At 42.0% G+C, this 20,334-nt stretch overlaps 2 protein-coding genes across 4 annotated transcripts in view; both read left to right on the plus strand.

The window, feature by feature from the left end:
• The window catches only part of LOC135489529 (cytochrome P450 3A9-like), a 44,535-nt gene extending 35,275 nt beyond the window's left edge, over window positions 1-9,260 (plus strand). For all 3 annotated transcript variants that reach the window (XM_064774922.1, XM_064774921.1, XM_064774920.1), the window contains exons 6-13: window positions 2,221-2,343; window positions 2,686-2,774; window positions 3,473-3,752; window positions 3,992-4,366; window positions 4,600-4,746; window positions 5,248-5,333; window positions 5,676-5,822; window positions 6,180-9,260. In XM_064774922.1, the coding sequence (XP_064630992.1) occupies window positions 2,221-2,343; window positions 2,686-2,774; window positions 3,473-3,752; window positions 3,992-4,366; window positions 4,600-4,746; window positions 5,248-5,333; window positions 5,676-5,822; window positions 6,180-6,420 (1,488 nt within the window). In that variant the 3' untranslated portion in view covers window positions 6,421-9,260. The remainder of the gene's footprint in view (window positions 1-2,220; window positions 2,344-2,685; window positions 2,775-3,472; window positions 3,753-3,991; window positions 4,367-4,599; window positions 4,747-5,247; window positions 5,334-5,675; window positions 5,823-6,179) is intronic.
• Window positions 9,261-10,016: 756 nt separating this feature from the next.
• LOC135489699 (C-type mannose receptor 2-like) lies at window positions 10,017-19,878 on the plus strand. Its single transcript, XM_064775188.1, has 10 exons — window positions 10,017-10,534; window positions 13,270-13,471; window positions 13,981-14,100; window positions 14,324-14,493; window positions 14,654-14,795; window positions 16,354-16,508; window positions 16,660-16,836; window positions 17,287-17,544; window positions 18,154-18,315; window positions 18,668-19,878. Exons 1-10 carry the CDS (start codon window positions 10,450-10,452, stop codon window positions 19,189-19,191), a joined length of 1,995 nt encoding a protein of 664 aa, XP_064631258.1. The 5' UTR covers window positions 10,017-10,449; the 3' UTR covers window positions 19,192-19,878.
• The last annotated feature ends 456 nt before the right edge of the window (window positions 19,879-20,334 follow it).

Consider the following 20,334-nt stretch of genomic DNA (forward strand, 5'->3'; position numbering starts at 1 on the left):
AAACATTTGATTAGACTACCGTGGGTTACTCAATACTGGCAAACTGTCAACATTCTTTCTAGGAAGCCCAATAAGACCTCAAAATGCATTGTTAGGCGCGTCAACTATCGTGCTGGATAACCCCCCCCCGCGCTCTTCCAAGGCGAACGTGAACCAAGTTCAGTGCTGCGAGTTATCCCAGTACAAATAGTCTATTCAATTGGCGCACTTTGATTTTTCGCTTCTGGTTGTTATATAAATATTATGAATCAGGTGCTCTTTGCTCTATTTTGAAAAGACATGGCCCATTTTGCCACCGTTTACTCAAAAGAAACCGAATTCTATGCTGAGGTATGAGATAGAAAAATCCTTTCTTAGAGATCAGAGATCGCACTTGCAAGTCCTAGGTATATTGATAGATCTCTCAAAAAGGCTTTTACGGACCAGCAGAGCATTCTGGTGCAGATTTTCAGTACAGTGAGACGGGAGAGACCACTACTGGTGACTTCGTGTAACATTATCTTGCCTACCTAGCTTTTGTCTATAGTCTATTTCACTAACAGCTAAAGTCGGACATCTTAACATTAAAATGCGTTCTTTGATCTTCAAAGATCGTTTTAATGCTTACACAAAGATAGCGTTCATATTCCCTTCTGAAGTTACGGAATCGTCTTAAAGGTCAAGGCCATGATCATTTTAAGGTTGACGTCACATCATCACGATTATCTAATGATTTTTTTTGCGTATGGCGTTGTTCGGAAGGTTCAAAAAGTACATTTTAGTACATCCTCTGCATTAAAAAACGTGAAGGTCAGTCCAGTCGCGGCGACAAAAAACCGCTCGTTTGCGGTGTACTCTACGCGACACTTGTAAATCATCTTCCTAACTTATTTGAACGAAGAATCGGGAATCTTTGAAAAACATTATCGATTAAGAACATTTACATGCTTCGGCTGTAGCTCTTCGTAAGGGTTTTATTCGCCGCCTTATTGTGACGTTGACGGGCTAAAAGCGAAACATCAAAAGGCACTTTACTGATAATATTGAAACCCTATGATTTCTTACTTTTACGGGCTTCTGTGCTTGTCTAGAGACGTACTTTTTCTGAAAATAGGGAGGTTTCGCAACCCTTACGAAAAGCTACGAACGTCGCAATACGAAGTATGATGTCCTTTAGCTTTTTTTGAAACATTACTTCGATTCCTTCTACAACTTAGATGATTTACAAGTCGCCTAAATGAATTATCATAGGACTTACTGACACGACAGGTCTTCGTAGTTTGTAGTTCGTCGTTCGTAGGGGTAGCGAAACCAGCCTAATGGCCGGCATTTTGAGACTTCAAACGATGAAAAAGGTCAATTCATGCTGATAATGAAACAGTGCAGACACCAAAGTCAGCAGACGATGAGATGAATAGTAGCTTTGATAATATAAACGCTGAGATCTATAAAAAGCTCTCCGTTTGTTGACATGTTTTTGTTAGTGTCAAAAATGACGTGAACTGGCGGTGAAATGACGGATGGCGGTCTAGGGGTCGACCGCACTGGATGGGCGAGCTGCCAGTGATTGAAAAGGCTACCGCACTTGCCGACGACTAGTCTATGCTTTTTGCTTACCTGCCAAATCAAAGATCATATCAAAATAGAATAGTCAAAGACATCTTTATCAATACGTACACGTTTTGTCCCAATAAACTTAGCGACCCACGAGTTTTTGGGTTTGACTATCAAAATCCACTCGGCTGAAACTGATATCAGTGGTTTTGAACTGAGTGACTTTTAATGCGGCGAGACCACCAGTTGTTGAATGTCATGAAGCCCGTCGTCTGCTTTTGTTAGTTTTATTTTGTAAACGTTTCCTGACGTCACGTGTTGACAAATTGAACCTAACAATTATAGGGCCGAGTACATGTGGACTCTAGCATGAGATTTGTTTCGAGTTCATCGTTCTGAAGGGAAGATGTTAAAGACAAAGTCCGTCCGTTAATAGCAGTTTCAGATAGATCTGCCTCGTGGTTCGTGGCTGTCCTCTGGTCGCTAAACTGTAATAGAGTGTGATCACAAATAGTAATGTCACACAGCCATGGGAAGCCGCTGTTCCTCAATGGAACCCAGAAGCACTTTCATTACTACCCCCCTCTCGTCCCCTCTTGCTACGACGACCATGCAAACATGCAATCACGTCAAATATATGCTGCCGGACACTCATCAACATTTTTTCCCGATTGTTTCTTTATACAGCTATTCCCGATGCAGCCCGACCCCGATGACGTCATGTGTTCCATGTTCTTCGCCACCGGAAACAGATGGAAGCGGCTGCGCGCGATCATCAGCCCCACATTTAGTGCTGTTAAAATGAAGCAGGTGCGTAACCCCACAAATAAAAAAGCTGAAGTCAATCAAAGCGAGAGGGTGATGATTTCATGATGCTTTGATGTGTGTTCAAGACGAGTGAGGGACAATAGAGCAAGTCGCGTGTGGGGCAGACGTTTCGCCGCTACATCTGGTGTCCAACTGAATAACTAGTAGTTTATTCCGTTGACGGGTGACGGCGACATCTGAAGTCTTCGTAAATCGAATATTGATTGCGCGAAAATTATCTTTCATCAATATAAAACTCTCAGATAAATAAGCTGACATTACATCAAATGAACAGACATTACATGAAATGAACTGATATTGCATAGTTCTTTTTTCCACCCGTAGATGTCGCCACTGATGAACCAGTCAATCGATGACATGATGGAGCTCTTAGAGAAAAAGGAAGAAGACGGGAAGCCATTCAATGTTTACGCGTAAGTTTATGGCGTCATCAGTTTTGTTTGAGTGTGAAAAGTTTGTCATCACTTTCTGTTGATTGGGCAATGTCATGAGATTCATCGCAAAACACGACGCGCCGTGTCCGATATTTGGGACTAACCATACCATGGCACATGTCCTCCACATTTCAGAGCAATGATTTGATAACACATGTAAACTTAAATTTCCCTCTTTCTCGTGTACGACGACAGATGACAAACTGTGCTAAGTGCTACTGATGAACATTCACTGTATAAAGTATTCAATATGATTAATTTAGTATTCCAACACAAGCGAAATTTGTCAAGAATTTGATCAGAATTTCCATATGCCGTTTCAAGAATAACCACTGGCTCAAAAACATTTCTACAGAAGGCATACATACTTCCAATGGCAACTTAATTCTTATACTTCCTATAAAATCCTTAAAGATTAACCATAGGGATCACCACGTCCTTCAAAACAAAGTGAATGCCAATTTCAAAGCAGTGAGTCAGTTCTTTGCTTTCCAGACAACAGACTTCCACCCTTGAAGTTGGCATTAATTTCCCTTTGTAGTCGTTATAATTGCTTTAGGATTTCGAGTTCTAGCAAAAAACGGTGATGCCTATGTTCAATCCTGATTAGAACGAAGTTCCCAATGCCGAAACATAGTATGACTTTTTGATTGTTTTCTTAATTCTGTCGATTTCAGGATGTTCCAAGGGCTGACGCTCGACATTATCGGCGAATGTGCCTTTGGCATGCGAGTGGAGTCCCAGAAGAATCCAAAGGACCCCTTCCTTCTGCGATGTCGCCAAATATTCCTCTACGGCGCCCAGAGGCCCATTCTGATCTTATCCGCCATGTTGCTGCCGGAGTTTCGGAAGTTCTGGAACTCCCTGTTCAAATTGCTCGGTCATTTCCGTGAGGACCCGACCAAGTGGTTGATGGATGCGCTCTACGGGATCATGCAGCTCAGAAAGAAAGAGCAGGTAGGTGGCAGCACTGTGATTTATGGCCTCGCCATTGCTAACGGTTGTAGAACAAAATGGAGAAAAACATTCTTTTTCACTTTTGCCCTTTTTCTTCCTTGTCTTGAAAGCGCCTGTTTTTGCCAGGGCAGGTCACATGTATATCAGAATAATGATGTGAAAAATTGTAGCTATAGTGTTCAGTCTCAATCTGTTTTGAACTGAAACAACCAATTGATAAACTATTGCTGTTCTTCCAGTACCGGCGTGTTGATCTCCTCCAGTTGATGCTGGACGCCGAGGAGCCACCAACCTCACGGTTCGAGTGGATCCAGTCTTTATCTCAAACCGACGACGTTAAGCTAAACAGCAACAACAACGGCTACAAAAATGGCTACGCCAACGGGCACGTGAACGGACATGCGAACGGCATGAGTGGACTGAACCATGAGTGTAGGAATGGATTCACAGCGCCACATACGGAGGATAATGGGACCTCAAATGGCATTGGGAATGGACACGTGGGTAATGGAGTGGCCAATGGACACCACAAACCAGGTCACGTGAATGGGTACAAAAATGGCGTCAAAAATGGCGTAGAGAAGAACCATACAAAGCGAGCTCTCACAAAGGAGGTAAAGACTGATGATATCAAATACTTTTAAAGGCAACAAACTGGATGTTTATTTTTTTGTGCCACAAATAAATAGAAATAAATATTGTCACTGGAAGGTGTCCTAAAACACCTTAATTAAGAACGGCAAAGTCCTTGAAAGGAGTCTAAATGAAACTACCGTCTTTAAATTCCGTGTTGTCCTTTTGTGCTGCGTTGTTGAATTGAGCGGGTCCCTACGTTTCATTTTTTTAGGAGATCACTGCCCAGTGCACCCTGTTTCTCCTGGCTGGCTATGAGACGACCAGTAACACTATGGGCTTCGCCGCCCACGAGTTAGCAATCAATCCAGATATCCAGACCAAGTTACAAGATGAAATCGATGAGCATTGTTTAGACGGGGTAAGTTAGATCAGAGGAGTTGAAGGGATGATGAATATACTGTTTAGCCGGCCATTCGGATCCCGAGTAAACAATTTCGTCACCTGCTACCCAGCCAAAGTGACCCAAATGCTTTATCTCCAGTACTAGTCTCCTTGAATAGCGAGTTGTTTGGCGTTGCCCGGGACAGGTACGTTAGTATATATCTTCGGATATAGGTGCTCTTTGCTAATTCATTAGGAAGGTGTAGAAGAGCATCTTATCTTTATACGTCTATGAATAAAACTCCGTAGAAAAAAGGACGAATGTTGTGTACATTTGTATCCGGAGGCGTATAAGGATCCGTCACTAGTGTCAACTTTACCTGACAATCCTAAATCATCTTCCATACTTAGTTAGACGAAGAACTTGGGACATTTTCATATAAAGTCGTCGACAAAGTACATTATTTACATCTTTCGTACTTCGTTGTTCGTAGATACCTGTCTAATTATACATGTTTTAATTGGCTCTCTCTTTCAGAATCCGACTTACGATACGGTACACAACATGCCTTACCTCGACATGGTCATTTGTGAAGTTCTGAGGAAATATCCACTCGCATCCCCGTAAGTAGCGATATCATTTTTCATCAACGAGACGTAGGGAAAGTATCTGGTACTAATCCAACACTCTGAATAATGAGGTGTTTTAAGCTTTTGAAGAACCTGTGACGTGTCGGCCAACAGAAATCTAAACCACATGGAGATTTTCTTTCGGAGAAATGATAAGCCCTGAATGGTTTTTGAGCTGATGAAAACCCTCAAAGAGTTTTTCATTCCCTGAAAAACCTCCGTCGGCTGCATATTTGTGTTGGTCGAAGAACCCCAACAGCATTTTCAAAAGCAAAAAATGTCGTTTTTAAGAACCTTTGTTAAAAATATTCCAATTCCGATTTCTTTCTCTTACAGTGTGATATCGCGGATGTGTACAGAGTCGTGCTCAGTCGACGGCATCCATGTTCCAAAAGATATGGTGGTCAGTGCAGATGTGTGGTCAATACACTACGACCCAGAAATATGGGGACCGGTTGACCCGGAAAAGTTTCACCCAGAAAGGTGTGTACATGCACATTTTTGGTTCCAAAAAGCTAAACTAAAAAGATGTCGCATAAGTAATATGAATAACTATATTAAAAGGCTGTAGTGTGTAGAGATTCCCTTTTTTATTAGGTTCGTTCACTCTTAAAAATAAAGGTTTTTGAGCGCCTGAAAAACCTTTGAATATTTTTCGCCCAACACATACATTCACCCCGTAGAGGTTTTTTCGTAAAGTGAAAAGCACCAAATGGTTTTTGAGATGGTGAAAATTTCCTTGGTTAATGGTTTTTACTTCGCGGAAAAGTTCCTCTATTTGTTTGACTCTTGTTAGTGTCATATGAAGGCTTACATTAAATGTTGTCCGTTTTCTTTCAGATTTACGCCAGAAAAGAAAGCAACGCGTCATCCACTGGCCTGGATGCCATTCGGAGCAGGACCACGCAACTGTGTGGGGTGGCGGTTCGCCATGATGGAGATCAAGATTGCCTTGTGCCGAATTCTACGGAAATATTCCATTCGACAGTGCTCAGAGACTCAGTTCCCGCTCCAGTTTCAGGAAGGCGGCACCGTCAGCCCACGTGATGGCATCGTCATCAAACTCGAGGCACGTGACTGAATCTCGTCTGGACGATATCTTGTTTTGATAAGATGTTCGATGACCTTTATACCTCATCGTAGTTCCGCCTCATTAGGAAAGCATTTAGGAATGAAGTCGTCTGTCGGAGCCCGCGAATGCCTTGTTTGCGAGTGGGCCGACGGGGCAGGAGCCGGTAGTGATTGCGTTGAGTGTGGAACTGTGACGTCAGAGACTAACGTAAACATGTGGCAATAGTTACTTGTATTGATGAATGACATTACTGCTTATGCGCAGGAGGTACATTTTGGGAAACGTGCAATTGGTGACTCTTCTGTCAGCTCTTCTTGATGTGAACATGTGAGACACGCAATGGGTGGAACTGCCACTGACTTTTCTTGATGAAAATCTGTGAGGCACAAAGAGGGTGGTTCGTCAGTCAGCTGATTTGAATCTACCAGAAACTGTTAGTATATTTTTAGGATGTAGCAGCCATTTTTCGAGGGATATGCACGGGTTTTAGACAAGGACATTGCAGGTGTGACTGTGTATGGTAACCATTGTATCATAATCTTACCATCGAACTCATGGACGCATAAATAGTTTCATCCCCCATAGCTCCTAGCTACTGGATAAATATAAAGTCTCGACTCCCGATCGTACAGTGATAGATAATTATTCTTACCTTATGTGAACAAATAAGCCAACATAAGCATCAACCCATACTGTAACCAGCTAAATTTCGCGTTTTTTTTCACCGCGAAAAAATATATTTTCGTGAAAATAAAAGTCACGAACATACAGTTTTTGAATGGAATATCGAAAGAAATTTCGATATCTGTCGTCAAAATGAAAATCGTCGCGTGATATTTTAAAGGAAATGTGGTGAATTGCAAAAATGATGCGGCGCAGAATACACTGGTTCACAGTCATTGGTGTTCAGTATCTCTCAGTGTTCTTTGTTCGTAGTGTGACAAGTATGGGTATCATTTGTGGTCGACGGCGTCCAACGTGATCTTCACTTTCGTAGTCAAATACAATACTGAAAGGTTGCTGCTTTTCGCCATTTTTCCCAACTTAAAGACTTCTACAGTGGTTTTTCCAACAATATGTAGAATAACTTCTCATTCTTTGACAAATGGTGAATGAAGTCACCAAGAGGGAACTGGGTCACATGACAACTGCCAAATTTTCTGATTTCAGAATAACTAATTTTCATGTACCGTAAATGTGTGTTCTTTTGGGATGCGTATCTCGATGATCTGAAATTTCATATGTGGTTTAGGTGCTGCGGAGGAGCCGATGTTAAAGGGGTACGCTGTTCGTAAAAGCATTCCGCGACGTTACTATTTATAGCTCACAAGGACATTTGAATAAGATATTGATGACGTTTCAGTCACGTGACAGTCGGACATCGACACTTATTTCTACGCATTTGAGCTTATTTCAAAGTCAATTATCTTTGACCCTGCATTGTTTTAGCATAAATGATACCATAGAATCAGAGAGAGAAATATTCAGAACAATTATGTAGTATTTCCAACACTCGGACATGTGCTAGATTGAATCCAACTGCCCTAGTTAGAAAGCCTGAATCCATTACGAAACCGCATGTTTGTCCGACATTGCCTGTAATTCAGCGATGGGGAAATAGAGGGCAGCAGCTGCAGTGACGTCATCTTCGCGGAATGCTATTACTGATGGTCCAGGAGAATAAAAATGCAGTTATACACAACGCCGTGGTGCAGTTATTATGCGTACGAATTTGCTGAAACTCTGTATTTCTAATATTTTTTTATCTGTCGATACAACAGCATTGTTGAAATTTATATTCAGTGAATATTTACACAATTTGAAATTTCCAAACTCAAATATGTACATGTATTTCAAATTTTTAACGTATGGGGTGGGCCCTTAGAATGTGGGCATTATCGGTGGGTATGGCACGTACTGTGGTGTGCAATTATCGGCCATATTTTAGGATGGGCCAGTCTTTCATCCTAGGGGATCACACTAAAAATATCAAAGGAAAGATATCAATACACACTTTTTGAGAGTGTTAATAAACTTATTAAAGTTTTTAGGCCGGTAGGTTTCATTGAAAAGGTTTATATACATACGAGTACCTTGAATCTCATGTGAGCAGGCAGTTTATAGAGCAGATTGCATAACATTATATTCTCCAGCCAGTGAAGCTAAAGGTATCCACTACTATCATGCAGTCAAAATAAGGAATTCGTACCCGAAGATGTTTTAAGCAACATTATCTCTCTAAAGGGACATCTTTGGCGTGTTGAAGAGAAGGCTTCCAGAAGGACCGTGACAAACATAATCATTGAGAATCATTAAAACAGTGCGGACTTGAACGAAATATGACCGCAGGTCTATATCTGAAATTACCAAACTATTTGAAAACCATCTCTCAACACCGGTGTAATGTTTTTGAGTGTTTCTGTTTTTGAGTGTTTCCCCTCATTGTTTGGGAACGCTCAAAAATAGATTGATGAGTTTTTCTGTGTATCCCCCTATTGAAAAGTCATGGTCTCTCTAGCTGCCTATTGTTTGAAAACACTGAAACATGGGGAACAACCACAGATGTTACACCGGCAAAAACATATTTTAATTTGTCCCTTTAATCGTCTCCTCTTCGGGAACCCGTCTGATGGTCTGATAATTTTTTTGTATACATATCAAGTTTAAACCTTGATACACACTGTACAAACTGTGCTTTGTAAATAATCGAAAACAAATCGAAATCGGGTAACTGTGTAAATTTATTGTATGTTTTTGTCTTGTAAATGATGGTAGTACGTACATGTACGTGTATATTATTGAAATATTGAAAATAAATGAAAGAATATATGGTTTAGCTTTTAGAACTTTTTACCTTCTTCTTTCTACCGACCTCTGTCAAAATGACCCTCCACTTATCTCGGGGACTGTGAAAGTGACCGTTGTGCTTGGAAACAACAACAGGTCACGCGGGGGTTTAGACTTCCGGAATGACAAGGACTTTTACAGTCGCGTACGTCAGCCATAGAACATCTCGATTCGAGTTTGATGCAAGTTGATCGAGCATCGTGACGCTTGCGCCTTGTATTACATACACGTAGTCTTTCGCAACTTTGACTGGCGGAAAAGTATAGCCGACACATTTCAGAATATGCGGGAACAGGAGAAATCCGAAGATTTCATTCCAAAACTGAGGAGCACAATCGATCTGATACCCTGACCATGCATGGTTCCACGTGTCCTAGCATAGCCTCGCCACAGTGTGGAAGCTGTATGTTAGATGTACGTTACATCAAGGGCTATTGGTCCGACTAGCACTCAGCCTGAGATAAGATTCACTCGGAGAGGTGGCTGTCCTTCACTCGGAGAGGTGGGAAATCCTTCGATAAGTACTGCGTATTCCCAAGGGTAAATAGGTTGCCTGGAAGAAATCAGCGAGAAACTCGAGAGTGGTTGATAATGGTATGCGTCATTCTACCTGCTTTGCGCCAAACTCACTCACTTGTTTATCTTATCCGAGATGTTTGTGATATATAACGCGTTTTATATGCTTCCTACGAAAGCAAGGCGATATGCGGTGTAATCGGACCTTTTGGCAGGTTGCTGGCACGGGGAAGTAAGAAAGTTGGTTGATCTACAGAAAGTGCAGGTGAAGGAGCATTAATAGTATCCTGGACTCTGATATCTTCGAGGTGCAATAGGTGCCGTATTTTACTCCAAAGTCTCTGAGGCCTTGGTCAATTCTAGTGCAATATCATCTGATATGACGCGATTCAACGCTTTGTCGGGATACCATGCGGAAACAAACTTATCTGAAATCGCTTGAGATGAACTACGAGTTAGAGCGCTGTTGAGCGGATCGACGGGTGTTGAATTTGATGCTTCTTCGTTTTACCATTAACTGAATATTGAACGAATTTCAAAGTTGATTATAGGAGGAGATAACACTTTTACAGAGCCGCACATCATATTTAGTAATTCGTTTCGTTGATTGCTGCGATTTGCATCGTCGACATTATCGCTCAGTTTTTTACCAAGAAATTTGTGAATACGAAAAGAATGATGGACGGTTTCAAGTGCTTTGCAACCTTTTGCATTTTGATAACAGTCGCATTGGAGAATTTCGTTGGTGGAAACTTCCAAGGTAAGTTTCTCAACGGGTTTTTGAAGTTTTGATATGGACATGTGTAGGCGACAAATAATCCTACAGACTACACTCAAAGACATTTGTAGTGCTGTTCATGAATATAGAAAATTCTTGAAACCAAAATTTAATTGCTACCGCTGCGATTGGCTACCAATACCATCGTGACTACCCAGTTCGAAAGCCAGTGAGATTTTTACAACTTGGTTAACATCTTGTCAGTTCCGTGTAAATGTACAAACGTGTACATGTACAATCGATTCAGGTTTAAGATTAAGGAAGAATTTTACAAGAGTTGTGGAGATTATACATAGATGATGCATACGAAATGAAATAGAATATTTAACTTAGAAACTTGTAAAGATGGTACGCTGATATGCATAAGATTTTAAACAGAAATCTTATGACTTGAGGGTAAAACGCGACCTCGTCAATCCTATGTATCCGCCTCTTTGGAAATGAACTTACTGACGCGTCACTTAAGGGTTCACCCTGGGTACCACCATTTTGCTGGAACTTTGAATCCTAAAGTAATTGGAACTTCTTCAAGTAAATACCAATTGCAAGCTGAGGGTAGACGGCTGTTCTCAGGAAACCCAAGAACTGACTCCAACAAAAATATTCTATCACCAATATTGTTGTACGTATAAAGCCTGGTTTACATACGATCCACGTTGTCACCTTTCATGGTTCACATGTGTTTTTTTTAATTGACTTAGGCTCGAAAATGTGACATGACTTGAATCAGTTCGTGAAGATGCATCACGAATCCTATGTAGCCCTCTCTTATGGAAAAACTGAGTAACAAGTCACAAGCTTCAAAATGAACTATATGTGAATTCATGTTGATACGCAAGCAATACACTTTTATGCAGCTTTTCTGAAAGTAAAATATGCTTCGACATGTCTTCGCTTGGTCTTGAATTAGATGTACCACCACCTCTCGCAGTAGACATTCTTGCCTGACAGGTATTTAATAAGTATTTGATGGACTACCCTTGGCTGCCAAGAAGATCTCCTGATGATCAAACCTGGTTCTAATTGAGGATGGAAAGAGTGATGAATTGCACTCAATAATGCATTGCCAGGTTCCAAAGGTATGGGATAATCATGCCTGGGAGGGTATGCAAAATGAGGTGTCACCCACTCTCGGGCATTGGTATCAAAATGCATTATGCGCTGCATTACCTATGGGAGCTTCGCAATTCAGTCGCTGTATCTCAGTCATTGGTCTGAGAACCGGCCACAGACACGTACATATAAGTGCTCAATATCCCCCACAGCCCCCCCCCCTCCCTACTTGACTGATGAACACTATCCCACTGGCAACACGCGTTCTTTTACGTGTTGTCAGTGCGGGTGCGTGTGTGTGTTTGGGGGGGGGGGCTGTTTTTCAGTCGAGGGGGCAGTCGGCGGCTATTGCGCTCTTTCTTTCACGTGCCTGTGAAAGGACTTCACGAAACTCAAAAAGAAATTGAAAAATATGCTGAGGTCACTAATGGTCAATTCGATATACTTGCATCTGCATTTTTCTCTCCATGTGTATCGTTTATAAGTAATTATTGTTGATCTGATAAGATGGTTTGTTTATGATTTCAACGTTTAAAATGATCTTCTCGAATAAACTCTTTATAGAATCGAGAGGTTGGCGCCATGATTGTATCAATGGCGCTTTTAAACTAAAGTTCGTGTCAATTTTCTTGGACTTGATCCAAAGATGCGGTTGGTTAGGGACGCTCGGGCTAGAACGCCTGCCTATTGATGATAATAAAAGTGACATGCTTTCCCCAACTGGAAGACGTATCCCCTGACTCATCATAGAAGCAGCCAGCATCAAGCACCACTTCAAAAACCTGATATAGAAATTATATGAAGAGAGACCTGAACGAATTTGCTCAAGTGTCGACACGGTATTAAGAAATTCCGATACCTCAAATCAGATTTGGGAATATCATTTGCAAAAGTGTATAGATCATGAATGTTGGTTCTGGTATCTCACAACTCATGTTGTATTGCATCAAAACGTGTAACTTTAAACTGCTCTAAGAAATCGAAATAGTGTTGCCAGATAAGCTCAACTTTTTCATTAACGAGACATACATTCATGATCTATACACTTTTGCAAATGAGATTTCCATATCTGATTCGGATTTTTTAGTACGGTGTCGACACTTCAGCAAAATCGTTCAGGACTCTTATCCTTGCCTGGTTTCTATATCATGTTTTTGAAGTCGTGGTTCTTGATGCTGTCTGCTTCTTTGATTAATGAAGGGTGACTACGGCCTGCATCAGTCACAGCCACGTGCCATAGTTCGGCTAGTCTAATCGTCATAGCGCCAAGTCGCCAAATTCAAATACAGAACGACTGTGACAGCAGCGACAATAAATATTTACTGCTAAAGAGAAAGGAAGACAAGTGTATTAGCGCTGTTGAAGGGCATATATCTCACAGTGAGTAGTAAAATTTTGGAAAAAACAACCTTTCTTTGACAAGAGCAAATTGACAGTGCTACCATGTACATCGTATCATCAAAACTATGCATTGGTAGTGCATTTCATTGGGCCAGGCTTAGAGCACGAAGGACACAAAAACACTCATGATGCATAATTCTAATGATAGGTGGTGACCCGGTCTATCTGCTTTTGTCAGCAGTTAAGACCTCTGTGTCCTCTGTCTTTTGTGGTCTTAATCTTTCGTTTGAACACGTTTATGGAGTAGATTTTTCCCTTTTCAGGTTGTGCGGGCAGCGGATTCATCGCGTTCAAAGACCGCTGCTACTTCTTCAGTATTTCCCAATGGCTGAAGATCCGGAACGCTGACAACACGTGTAAGGCCCAAGGAGCGGACCTGGTAGGCATACAGACAAAGGAAGAGTTCGATTTCCTCGTGGACGAGATTGAGAGACGGATTGGACTGACTGATGATGATCCGTTCAAGTAAGTTTGCAACACTTGCAAGGCGGGGTTACATAGGATTCACGTTGTCACGTGTCACGGTTCACGTGTTGATCATATGTCACTAGCATGTTCGCTCATTGACTCAAGCATGAAAATATGACGGAAGGGTGAAAAGGGAATCATATGTTGCCTACTCTTTAGAGAGACTTCTTCGTTACTAAAGTTACTCATTGCATGTGATCATGACAAGGCGAACTTTATGTAAACATTTCGACACCGACCTGGTCGACATACAGACCAAAAACAGTTTGATTTCCTTGCAGACGAGCTTGAAATCAGTGATATAGGCTTTTCAAGCTAATAAGATAGTGGTATTATAATGAGGTCCAAAATTAAACCCCTCTTTGAAATGCGAGTATCCACGATTTCGCGCTATGGCGCAATGATTAGTTCACTTAAGGAACAGTTGGGCTGGCCTTTTGATAAGGAAATTGTTTTTACCTCTTCTGAAGTTCTAAAAAGTTCTTAGTCTTTATTCATTCTTGCAGATACTCAACGTGGTGGCGGAAACAGTTCTGGACGAGCGGACGCCGTGAGCCTGGCAAGCTGGGGTGGAGGTGGGACCAGTCTCGTATTCCGATGACACAGGCAGAAGTCAACCCGGTTAGGTAGGATGTGGACCATTTCTTCCCTAATATGTTCATAAAAAAACATGTGTTGTTACTTCCTGGGTAGCACAGCCAAAACAGGATCTATGATTGGTTCCAAAATTCGATTCCAGAAACAAGGAAACATTTTGGAAATAACCAGGCAATAGCCCATAGAAACGTTGGGCATGATTTATTTTTTCTGCCAATTATATCATCTAATATGACTCTAAATCTAATCCAGGTCCACTGAGGCACTGACGTTCACCGCGTGGCTTCAAGATGAACCAAGCAGGGTCTACGAGAAGGGAATCACCCTGGTCTTCTCAGGGGGAGTCTGGGGATGGAATGATTACGTCATCACGGATGATCTCAGTTTTATTTGCGAGAAGAAATTGGCTTCGATCAGATCAAGTGAGTTAACTATACCATTAAGAAATTTAAAATACTTTCACTTTACCAAATTTTACCTGGCTAGCGTGCTCCAATTACCTTGGCAATAACTACGTGTATCTAAAAAACAATTCATGTCTTGGTATCTTTCCACTGAATGCTTCTTTTTTTCTCTATGCAGATTGTCCCCCCGACTTCCGCCGCTTCAGGGACAGTTGCTATTTGTTCGTAGATTCGTCCGACAAGGGGCAGAAAAGGGCCAAGCTCCACTGCAATGAGTTCGGCGCCTACCTGGTAGCAATTAACGATGAGCCGGAGTTCGAGTGAGTGTCATCCTGATTATTATTACTATGCTTTCCGCCGTGAAATCATCTTTTTGTGAAGTGGAACCACATCTTTCATAAATGATTAACCATTTCAAGACCCCAAGAAACCAAATGAAATGGCCAGGGCCATTGTGCTCACCTCATGTGGAGGAAAGATGGATAAAGAGCATGGTATTGTGTCATGTAGTGTTAGGTTTGATGTAGGTCCAAGCAATTACAATTTCCCCAAAATGGCCAATTTACAGTACATTCGACCTCTGTGACCTTGAAAAGTAGGTCAAATCAAAGAAGACCCGGGTGACACATTGAATGGTTGTTAGAATTAGATGTACCTATGATATAAAATTGGTGCCAATCGGGCAAGTCATTACTAGGAATAATGGCATTTTGAAGAATTTAGGATTTGGCCCCCTCCCTGGAGGCCAAACGGCAAATCAGATCGCACCAAACTTCGGTACCTAAGATCACCTGACCAAGGGGTACATGTGTACTTAATTTGTGATCAATAGTCATTGCAGTTAAGAAACGTGCCATAGTTACGGCCTGACGGCGAATTTACGCCATTTGACCTCTGTGACCTTGACAAGAATGTCAAATTAAAAACCTGTGTGACATATACTGTATGGTGGTTAGATGTACCCATGATATCAAATTGGTGGCAATCGGGCAAGAAGTTAAGGAATAATCACATTTTTAAGGTTTTTGGATTTTGCCCCCTGGTGGTCAAGTGGTGAATCATATTGGACCAAACTTCGGTCCCTGAGATCACCTGACTAAGGGGTAAATGTGTACCAAATTTGGTATCAATAATCATTGCAGTTTAGAAACGTGCCATCGTTACATCCTAACGGCCAATTTACACCATTTGACCTCTGTGACCTTGAAAAGGAGGTCAAATCAAAAACCCGGAGGATATATGATGCACCTTTGCTAGAAGTACCTACCATATTTTTTTCAAAATTTCCCGACTACTATTAAGGGAGATATTGCATATTTTCACTTTTAACGTTTAGCCCCCTGGTGGCCAAACCATGAAACGAATCGGACCGAAACTTGGTCTCCAAGGTGTCATTACATAAGGGTACATGTGTACCAAGTTTCAACTCAATAGCTTTAACAGTTACGAAACGTGCCCTGCTAACGGACGACGGACGACGACGACGACGACGACGACGACGACGACGACGACGACGACGACGACGACGACGGACGACGGACGCCACGGTATGGGATAAGCTCACCTCTGCTAAGAGGTGAGCTAAAAAGTCTGTACCTTTAATCATTGCTTTCTGGCGTGGAAATATATTTTAGAATGTACCAACGACTTTCATTATATATCATGTCATAATTTATGATTACGATGCCGAACAATGTGATGGGCATTTGCGCTCGCGTTTCGGGGGCTTGGCGAATACTCCCTAATAGTCTCAGTAAAAGATCTTGCAAAGATTCTGCATTCACGTGTTTAAAAAACTGAATGTCTAGAAGAATCTTGTCGGGACTTTCGACCTTTACTGTTGCATGAATTGAGTTTTCTATGTTTCCTGTTTTGCAGTTTTCTGTGCAAGTCCCTCGAAAGTATCAAGCGATCGCAGGGGTTGAGGGTGGAATACGAAGAGTGGTGGACGGGAGGGACGCAGACTAACTTCAGCGCCAGTATCCTGAGTGCGCCTTGGATGGAATGGGTCTGGGACACCACTGTACCGCAGCGTAAGCTAATTATCTTGCAGTGATTCTGACCCCGTGTCGGCAATGACAATAAGATGTAAAAAGAAGAGGGCCAATAGCTCAGAAACCGGCCGCGAGGAACAGTAAATGATACCTAATTTACCATGCCCTTTTAATGATAATTTTCTTGCAGTGACCCTAAGCCCGTGGTTCAGGAATCGGCCGCGGGGGATGCTAGATGACACCTACCTTGCCCTTTATTTCAAAGATAGCCGCTGGTGGTGGTACGATGAGGATCGGACATCGAGCCTCGATTTCGTCTGCGAGAAGGCCATGCAGAGAGCATTACTTGGGGGCGAGGATGAAAAAGGTACCGTGTTCATGATTATAAGGTGTTTCTGCCAAACATTCTGATGGACTCAGAGCCTGATATGTTTTGGGGATCAAATTAACCCGCTAAGCCTTGAAACGTGGTGGACGGGTGAAGTTAAGACAAAACTGACCCCCCAACTTCAGCCCCCTAAACTCTGAAATTATCATAGTCATGACCAATGAAAAATTATATGGATATATCATGCCCTTGGGTCTCCCTGTCCTGCAAATAGTAGGTTCGAGTGAGATGTTGGAAAAAGCTATGGCAGTTGATATCTGAAGGAAAATGGCTTAAAAATCTATAAGTGGTGTAAAGCGGAAGATTGATCTTAGTTGCAGCGGGCATGAGTGGCGGTGGCAAACCGGTAGGCGTAAGGGAGAACTCGTCAATTTGAGAGCCTTGCCTAACTGGTTACGAATGGTAAAACGATTTGCACTTGTCTTTCAGAGTGCCCACAGCGCTGGCGAACGTTTCAGGGACATTGCTACTACTTCTCGATTCATAATAACAAAGCCCGCCAGGGCGCGGAGGAAACGTGCATGCACATGGGCGCGCGTCTCGTTGCCTTGGAAACGGAGGCGGAACTAGAATTCTTGAGAACGACGATGCGCGAGGTTAAACATTTTGACGATGTTAAGTGGTGGACTGGAGGTATTCCGATAGCAAGACAGTGGGTCTGGAGCAAGGACTACATGTTGTTCAAAGGTACGTTATTTGGATGAAGGTATCGGCCACAGCAGTAAAGTAGGCTCTGTTCTTAGGCTTTTTCACCCCTTCTTTGAAAATCTCATGTCGCAAATAAAGATTGCCAAAAGATGGTCGGTTTGGGCGAAATTTATTTCGTGGTAGGGGGTTTGAGACGGTTACTCCAACTCGTGACTAATTTAAAAGGAAGCTACCAGAAACGGTACGCAATACATATATTACGAAATTACTTAGTATCATATGAGTGGCATGGGTAGATTTTGCTGCTGTTACAATTTTCATGGATGACGAACTGGTAACTTAATTACATGTAGAAATAAGGCATATGCAAATTGTATAGAGGGACTTTGCGGCCGTGACATAGTCCCGTAACAACGACACCCGGCAGCACCTCAGTCTGAGTTAAAGTTTTAAAGGCCTACGCCGTTCGTTAAAAAAATTAGATTTGCAATTGAATTTGAAAATTTTTCCATTGCGTAAAAATGCGTACCAATTTCAGTATTGCTGTTGTGTAGACAAATATGTGTACATCAGCTGCATTATTTTCCTGGACCACCAGTAATTACGAGCGGAGTGTCCCTTTAAGGGCATCTCTTCTTTGTTGTGTAGATTATCCTGACCAGTTCCTCGGCTGGGCACCAGGGGAGCCAAACAACTGGGATGACCAAGAGAACTTCATCACTTTGCTCTACAATAATACCTGGGGTCTGAATGACGTACCTAACAGGGATCACATCTCCCTGCCTTTCATCTGTGAGAAGCAACGACAAGGTTTGTACGTTTAAAGCGTTTCGGTTCCGCGTTCCGCTCCCTAGCTGTAAGTGGCAAATGACTATGAATCCACCTGTTCTACCCTTAAGAGATAGAGTACTAGTACGTAGCTGCACGTAGGTTGAGGGTTGACCATCAGGCACCATCATTTTGGCTAAAGCTTAAAATCCTTAAGCAATTCAAAATCCTTCAAAATGCAGTACATGTAAATGCCCATTCAAAACGTGGACCATCACTTCATTTTGAAGGCGTTCTTATTGCTTGAAGATTTCAAGTTCCAGCTATAATGGTGGAGCCTATATTATAGCCAACCCTTAAAAACGATATTTCTTTGACAACGTTTTCTTTTCAGATAATGATGGCGTCTACTGCCCAAGCAAAATCGGCCGGACCAAGCTCACTAAGCTGCCGGTGACAGGTGACAACTGGGCGACACTGATGCTAGATAACACATTCCAGTGCAGTGGGCACATAAAGATCTGGCGTTATTACCGAGGGCATTCGAATGGGACTGCATACGCCGGTGTCTGGCGTAAGATCAGCGACCAGAAGTACCGGCTGATCAAAAAAACAACATTTCAGCCAGCGGGCATAGGAAGAAAAACGGTCATTCTGCGCCATCCAATTGGAGTGGCCGCTGGTGACATCATCGGCGTTCATTACGATAACGCGCATGCGCACGGTGGCATTATCACGTCAGCAAAAATGGAAGACGACGCTGTCGCAGAGAATGAACTGTACACGACGCTTAGCGCTCCTATCTACAATGACCAAGTACATGACGGAATGATAGTTGACTTTAATCTGCATGACCCTAAGGTTGCCAAGAAAACCTATGCACTCTTCGCTAAGCTGATGAAAATCGACAGAGTATGAGACCTTTGCGTCAACATCCCTCTTGGTAAGGTGATCACCGCTTGGGTTGGTGCAAAATATGGAGGCGGTCAAAAAGCATTTAAATTTTTGGTGATTTCTTGTCAACATCATATTCAACAAAACATGGAATTTGAGGACAAAATCGACACACTTACTAATGAAGTCTACTTGAAGTCGATTACGACTCACACTGTCAACGCAATTTTGAATGACTTTGATAATTATTTGATTTAAAGCATGACATTTCTCAAGTTGTCTGTGGAAATATTTGGGTAATTTCAGAATAATTATCGTTTGTTTGAAACCATGCGTTTTAGCATGTAACCTATACAGTCTGAATAGGTTATAATTGGCATTATACCATTACGACAGTGTCGTTCCGCCATATTTGCGCTCTTCGCCACCAAATTTATAACGGCATATTACAGTGTAAACAACTTCAGCCTTCAAATGAAATGTAGCAGTTTTGATGATTTTCGAGTTTCCATTTCCCCAGCGGGTGGCTAATGAAGGTGAGATGACGGGCAGTTATTGATGAAGTTCAGCAAGGGTTCAATTTAACCATAACTCATGGCGAATGGCGTACGGATTTAGTGGTCCTTTGGGGATATTTGATAAGGTCACGGAGACTTATACGTGAAATTTGATGGCAGAATTTCGCAAATAAAACTGACATCTCAAGTTTAACCGCTGCTTTACCTTGTTTATTAATATACGAAGAAGAGTTGGCAATGTTTATCAGATTGCACTGGGTGATATCAGGAATCAACAAACACCGAGAATTTGAAACTTCAATATTACCAAAATATTTTCCTTTTTAAAAAGCTCGGTTACTAAACTCGGGCTGTTATTTCTATTACTTATTGAAGGATATGAATAAATCATAACCATAGAAATCATAATCATATAAATAATCATCATTTAATTTTTTCCTGCGTCAAAACAAAACGAAACATCATTTAGCTCCTGCCCAAAATAAAGAAGATATAGGGCAATACGTCAGTGGTACTTGTACTTGTTGTTCTTCTTCTTCTGCGTTAAACCTGCCTAAGCTATATGTGCAGGCACCCGGTTAGGCCCTACGACAACGTCTATCTATTGTTCGGGTGATATCACACAATAGATAAACGTCGTCGTAGGGCC

The sequence above is a fragment of the Lineus longissimus genome, chromosome 6, assembly GCF_910592395.1.
Source record: "Lineus longissimus chromosome 6, tnLinLong1.2, whole genome shotgun sequence".
Classification (NCBI taxonomy): domain Eukaryota; kingdom Metazoa; phylum Nemertea; class Pilidiophora; order Heteronemertea; family Lineidae; genus Lineus; species Lineus longissimus.